Below are 6,972 nucleotides of genomic sequence, written 5' to 3' on the forward strand. Positions count from 1 at the left end.
CCGGGGAGAGGGAGGCGGCGAGGGCGGGGCTCGGGGCGGGCGAGGGCGCCCGGGCAACCTCGCAGTAGGACCTCGCGGGGGAGCCGCCGTCGGAGTCCATCCAGCGGCGCGAGCCGTCGGAGCTGAGGTCGAGGTCACCAAAACTGCCAGAGGGGGAGGCCATGGGCGTCGGGGGAGGGGCTAGGCGGTGGGGAGGGCTACCGACGGGGGTCGTCGGCGGCGAGGCTGGAGGCGGGAGGGCTAGGCCAGGAGGGGCTCTAGGCTTGGATGCTTCTTCATAAGGTGCGTCTTCTTGCACACGTTGATGGTAATATTGTGTGGAAACACACAGCTAATGGACAATATTCGACGGCATCTGCATACAAGGCACAATTCTTGGGAAAGATTCGCTCATCAATGGAGCATGCGGTTTGGAAAAGTTTGGGCACCCCAAAGGTCAAGTTCTTTGCTTGGTCGGCTATGCAAGGCCGCATTTGGACCGCCAATAGGCTGCCCAAACAGGGATGATCTTTGCCTGTTTTGCAAGGCGGTGCAAGAATCGTGTGACTATCTCTTTCCCAAGTGTCGGTTACTATTCGGCTTTGGTGCTTGGTGATCGGCAAGCTTCATCTTAATAGCATTGACCCATCTTTGTGGCATTTGGAGAGCTCCGTCAACGATTGGTGGATTAATCGCTCCGAAGTGGGCACTCCCCATAGAGAAGTCATGGCCTCCCTCAATATGCTTGTATCATGGACAATTTGGAATGAGAGAAATGCTCCCCCACAATCTTGCTCAACATGATCATCAACGAAATGAAGCTTTGGTAACCGCGGGTGCGAAATATTTAGGGGCTTTTATCTTGGAAGAGTAATTGTGTTCATGCTTGTGGGTCTCTTGTAACACAGACTCTTTCCTCCTCTTAATCAATATATGAGGCTTTTGTCTCCGTTTCAAATAAATAAATCTGGTAGCTATTAATATCAATGGCAGATGGTTTCAGTTCAGCTGTCAAAAGGAGCAGAAGTTCTTCCAAAATAACCACTGATACAATACATTATAAATTTGTCATTAGCAAAGCAAGATATATGTATTCTTGCAGCTCCTAAGAACTCCAACGTCATCCGAATCAATCATGGAAAATCTTGCATATGTTTACAGGTGAACATACACGATTTTTTATTAATAGATTTGTCAATTTGTATATCACAGATTGTAAACATTACATCAACTGTATATGGCACAAACTAATTAACCAACGAAGCAATGTGAATCACGGGGAATTCGTTAGTGGTCCCACTATGTTGATGGTTGGAGCCACAGTTGAGGTGATCAAGAACATACCTGAAACAGTCAAACCATCCAATCTGAGACCATCAACGGTCCTGAGTAGAGCAGATGTGCAGTATGGCTGCAGTAGAATGACAAGAATTAGGGAACAATCAGAATAATTCAATCACCGCACAAGTACAGCCTGTAGTTTTTTTTTAACGGCCGCTACTATGATTGTAAATATCTCTATCCGATTCATTACATACTTGCATATTCCTGTGTAATTCCTTGTTGCTTGAACAATCATCGTACTTTATTAAATACACATGTTCCTGCAGTGCTTCTAACGAGGAATAAAAATTCAGTAATCAACAGCTGGCTAATACAAAGAAGCAATTGGGTAGCGTTGCAAAGTATCAACCTTGAGCCATCCAATTCAAACCCTCGAGCAGGAGGAAAACGGTGAGAAGCATTACTGACAAGAATTACACGATTGTTGCAGCAACATACTCCCTCTGTAACAAAATGTAAAACGCTTTTTATGCCCTATGCAAAACCAAAAAAACGTTTTACATTTTGGTACAGAGGGGGTACTTACAATAAAACCAGCAGTGACACGACGAGCCACTCAATCTACCAATCTGCTCCACGAGTGCAATAAGCGCAAAGAGGTCGTCGATACAGGCATCCACTGGCTGGACGGTGCATAGTCCGCCTGGTTGAAGCACGGAAGGAAGCTGCAGTGGCACGCTAGAACGACTTCACACTAGGCTGCTGGAGGTGGATCATGGCGAGGCGCCACTGGAGGAGAGGCCGGTCGGTGAACAAAGCAAAAGATCGTGGGACTTGGGCATCAGAACTTACTGCAATAATAATTTGCCCTTGCAATCTAATTTTGGAAGAGCATGGAAGCACTCCTCATATGCTAATATGATTTGCACATAAAAAAGACAAGGATGAAATGTATCATACCTTTGGATTTCAAATTCAGGAAACTGCCGGCCAAATCCAGGAAATATCCGTATCCAGCAGATAGCTACTTGAATCTGGATTTAACTCCGACCAAACAGTAAATTTTCTTTCAGAATTTCAATTTGCCCCGATTTGGCTCCAGACCATGTGGAAACTATCCGCCTGTATTTCAACCCTGCGTGCAGCCCTGTCTGAAACCATATTGTTTCTTGTCCTCCCAACAGATGGCAGATAAGCCTATTTTCTGTTTAGTTATACTTTCTCTTTCCTTTTTATTGCTGTTGTTATTGTAGTTGTTGCTGACAATGGCAACTGCCCATCCAGCACTCTCCGAAATCCGATCAGAATCCTTGCCCACCCCAGTTTGCAAAACCGGTAGTAAACAAACAGCAGTGAAGGGTCCAACTTCACTGTACGTACTGAGCTTTTGTACATTCAGATCACAAGAGCAGAGGAGGTTTATTGCATGATTTGTCACTTGAGAATAGTTGTGCGGACACATAAGCTGAAGGCTGTACAGCAGGTACCTATACCAGTAAAAGCATCAGACTACAACAAATAGTTCCTGGTAAAGCAGGCAAATTTACAAGATGCTGATAAGCCAGTGGTGGTGCTTTGCAAAAGAATTACTACTTATTCCCATTTCTCATGTGAGATTTTTACAACCTCGAAATGATTTGGAACCCTAAATCAACCATCAGGGTTGGGGCTCAGAAACATCTGCTGAGCAACAGCACAATATGCAATACCCCACTTGCTGGTTAGAACCATCAGCAAGACAAACAATATTAATGGAGAAAAAGTGTGCATAAGCCTCGATATGCACATGATGTTTTTTGAGTTCATTATGTGGGTGATAAACATTTTGCTGCACCTCATAGGACTCACAGGGGAGATGGAAGCCCCAAATCTTGTTTCCACCATCAGGGTGTGGACTCCTGGTTGCATTTCATTTGTGTGACTACTGGGGACCGTAAATATTACTTCTATTCTTGGGAAACACAACCAGTCTTCTGCTCAAGGACAAGTGAGGAAATTTCATCAGATTTTTTGTCGCCCTTATATATGCTGAACCAAATAAAGTGGCTCCTAACCTTAAGGTAAACACACTAATAATTTTTTTCCATTATCTAAAGGAATCCTTCAAACGTAGGCTATACAGTAAGAGATCAGTGTAGTGTCCAGGAGGCGCAGTACTAGGTGAGCACTTTCAGATTCATGGATCTGTCAGATAGAGTTGCACAGGTATTTGCCTCTGGTCTTCACTTCCTGTGTGATGCTAAATAGGAAGCATAGGGGAGTGTCATACTGTCGTGCTAAGTACTCTGAAAGCTAAAATGAATGCTAGTATGACATTACCACTAATAAGCACGCATAAACAGATGCTCAAGTTTGCCTGGTTCGCTTCAGTTTACTTCCTTCAATGTGAACACATTGTGCACACCAAAAAGACTGGGTCCAAGAAAATACCAAGCATTAAAACTTAAAACTGTGAACTGCAAGGTAGTTGGATTGAGAACGATGTTAATGGCTGAACTATACCAAAGAACAGAGTTACTCCTAGGTTATACCACATAAGGACCAAATGATAACATCCAAACCTAAAAGCAGTGGGTAAACTATGACCTAGCAGAATTAGGGATTGCCAATTTCTCATTTCAACAACAATCCAACTTGCCATTTACTTGCTTTGTTTGCTAGGTATAAGTAGGTACAGACAAGCTATGTTGGTACATTACTCGAACATACCAAGCGTTTCAGGATGTCAGATTTTGAGAGGCTTCTGAGCAAGCGAATCCTCTTACATCAGGAACGTAACCTTTCTCCATCATCCCCTCCTTGATTATTTCATAGGTAACCTTATTTGGAACGAGACCTTTCTCCAACATCTCATTCAGGAGCTCATTAGCCTCCTCCATCTTCCCCATTCTGCAAAGGTGCTTGATGAACACATTGTATGTGACCACATTTGCCCGTTTCCTACCTTTCTCCATCCTGGTCCTAATTTCATAGGCAGACTTAATGTTCCCCTTCTCACAGTACCCATTTATTATGTTGTTGTAAGTCCGATGCTCTGGTTCCAAGTCAACCATCAACATTTCATCCAAGAGCTTTACAGCTCTACGTACTTCCCCTTTGCAGCACAGGGCACCAATAAGTGTATTGTAAGTGACAATATCAGCTCTAACACCTTTCTCCTTCATCTCATCGAGAAGACCAGAAACACTCCTCCAATCCCCGCTCTGGTCAAACCCAGCTATCAGGCAATTGTATGTTCTGACATTTGGACTAATCCCCTTCCCTGCCATCGCCTCCTTCACCGCCGCCGCATCCTTCATTTTGCCGAGCCGGCGATATCCATCAATCAAGGTATTGTAAGTAACCACGTTAGGTTCAACATTCCTCTGTGCCATACCATCAACCCAATTCTCAGCATCTACCATTATGCCCTTTTTGCAAAACCCATTCAGCACACTATTCAGGGTGACTACATTAGGCGCCAGCCCCAGATCCTGCATCTCATCCACCAGCTTCACCCCTTCCTCTACCTTGCCCTCACTGCAGAGACCCCAAACAAGTGCATTGTATGTCCCCATGCTGGGCGCAATCCCCTGCTGCTTCATCTCCTCAAAGACTCTCACCGCAGCAGCAGTGTTCGAGTCCTGGCAGTACCCAGTAACCAGCACATTGAATGTAACAACATTGGGCGAGATTCCAGCCTCGACCATCTCCTTCAAAAGCGCATCGACGTGGTACATCCTCCCGACACGACCCTTCTTGCAGTAGCCGTCGATGAGAGCATTGAAGGTGGCCACAGAGGGGGTCAACCCCCACGCCCTGATGTCCTTGGCGACATCGCCGGCCTTGCGAAGTTGCCCAGCCTTGCAGAGCCCGGAGATGACGATGTTAAATGTCAAAAGGTCCGGGGACACGCGTCGCCGGAGCGCCGCCTTGAAAGCCCGCTCGGCGAGGTCGACCCGACCCGCGGCGAAAAGGGCGGAGAGCAGGCTGTTCACCGAGAAAGCGGAGGGGCGGTGGCGCGGGTGGTTGTTGCCGAGGAGGTGGAAGGCCTCGTACGCCGCCAAGGGCTGGGAGGCCCTGGCGAGCGCGAGGACGAGCATGTCGGCGATGAGCGGCGCGGTGGCGGGGGAAGACGCGGGGAGGGCGCGGAGGATGGAGGCCGGGGAGTGGAGGCGGGCGGCGGCGAGGGCGTGGAGCTCGGAGCAGAGCAGCGGGTGGAGGCCGTGGGAGGCGAGGCGGGCCAGCAGCAGCGCGTGGAACCGGAGCGGGAGAGGCGCGCGGAAGTGGGAGCGGGACCAGCGCGCGAGGGAGACGAGGTGGGGGAGGGGAGGGGCCGGCGCGGTGCGGAGGAGGAGGTGGAGGACGCGGTGCGCGGCCGGCGCCGTGGCCGCGCCCGTGAGTGCCTGCAGGCGCGCGAACTGGCCGGCCGAGAGGTGCCGGAGCAGCGTGCGGAGCGGCATGGTGGGGGTGTTGTTTGTTAGAGCATTACTAGTAGTACCCTCAAACCCTCAAAAATAACCGTTTTTTTACGGATTGAGACGAAAAAAACGCAAAGACTAGAACCCTTTAATCTCTAAACCTGTAAAAAAATTTAAGGGTTAGAGCCCGGGTCGCTCTTCCAGCCTCTAAAAGTGAGGGTTGGAGTGGGGAAACAACCCCAACCTCTATTTATCCGTTGCGCGCGTGGGAAGGAAAAATCAGGTTCGTCGCCCGCCTCCTCCCTTGCCCCGCCCGTCGCCCCGCCCCCAATCGCCGCCGGCCGCCGCACGCCATGGAGCCGCCGCCCGCCCCCATCCTCACGCTCGCCTCCTCCCTTGCCCCGCCCGTCGCCCCGCCCCCAATCGCCGCCTCCGCGACGCCCACGTCGGCCCAGCAGCCACCTGTCCCGAGCCAGGCGCAGGTCGCGTCGATGGTGGCCGCCACCCACGTCCTCGGCGCCAAGTGGCGGCGTGCTGGCCAGCACGTCGTCCCTCCGCAGCCCGCAGTCGCCCTGGCCCCCGCCTCCTCCCTCGCCCCGCCGCAGCCGCCCACCACCAAGCGCCGTCGGAAGACGTCGTCGGTTGGGCCGAAGGGTGCTGCGGTGGCCAAGCTCGCCGCGGGAGGGACCCCGGTCGTGAAGAGGACCACCTCTTGGACGAAGACCGCGCCCGCGCCCCCAATCGCCGACCCTCCGCCCGTCGTGCACGAGGTGCTCGACGGAATGCCCGAGGTGCTCGACGGAATATTCCGTTATAAGGGTTGGGTTTGAGGGTTCTAGTATTTGCCCCTGTTTTTCAACCCTTAAAAGTGTCAAAAAGTGGCACTTCTCAACCCTTAAAACTACTTTAAGGATTTGAGGGTTTGAGGGTTCTACTAGTAATGCTCTTAGGGGAGGGTTTGGGTGGGTTTTCTCAGTATCACAGCTCCCAGCGGTGATGATGACTGACTGGAAAATACACTCAGGAGGAGTTCGGCACAAACATTTCGTTTCAGAACCAGAAGCACGGCAGAAACGTACTCCCTCCATTCCAAATTACTCCACGATAAGTAATTTGAAACGGAGAGAGTATATAATTACAATATCATCTTAATTTGGATCTTATAAGATTAAAAAAGTATTCGATTACTCATAGAAAAAACATATAAATCTTTTACTGCTTGTTCGATTAATCCTCCTTCCAAGAGGATTGAAACGTATTTTAACTTATAAGAGTTTAAATCCCCCACAGACCCCTCGGATCCACACAC

At 49.6% G+C, this 6,972-nt stretch overlaps 1 protein-coding gene across 11 annotated transcripts in view; it reads right to left on the bottom strand.

Annotated features, from left to right (window-relative positions):
• Window positions 1–5,705, bottom strand: part of LOC119269541 (pentatricopeptide repeat-containing protein At1g09820-like) — a 22,320-nt gene extending 16,615 nt beyond the window's left edge. For 4 of the 11 annotated variants that reach the window (XM_037551419.1, XM_037551431.1, XM_037551412.1 and 1 more), the window contains exons 1-6: window positions 3,973–5,705; window positions 2,224–2,750; window positions 1,850–2,052; window positions 1,673–1,766; window positions 1,518–1,594; window positions 1,324–1,390 (exon numbers count right to left, since the gene is read on the bottom strand). In XM_037551419.1, the coding sequence (XP_037407316.1) occupies window positions 3,981–5,705 (1,725 nt within the window). In that variant the 3' untranslated portion in view covers window positions 1,324–1,390; window positions 1,518–1,594; window positions 1,673–1,766; ... (1 more) ...; window positions 2,224–2,750; window positions 3,973–3,980. Of the gene's footprint in view, window positions 1–1,112; window positions 1,391–1,517; window positions 1,595–1,672; window positions 1,767–1,849; window positions 2,053–2,223; window positions 2,751–3,972 lie in introns of those variants that run through there. The other 7 variants (XM_037551458.1, XM_037551402.1, XM_037551437.1 and 4 more) reach the window with 7 other exon arrangements.
• Window positions 5,706–6,972: the final 1,267 nt, after the last annotated feature.

The sequence above is a fragment of the Triticum dicoccoides genome, chromosome 1A (assembly GCF_002162155.2).
Source record: "Triticum dicoccoides isolate Atlit2015 ecotype Zavitan chromosome 1A, WEW_v2.0, whole genome shotgun sequence".
In the NCBI taxonomy this organism is placed as follows: domain Eukaryota; kingdom Viridiplantae; phylum Streptophyta; class Magnoliopsida; order Poales; family Poaceae; genus Triticum; species Triticum dicoccoides.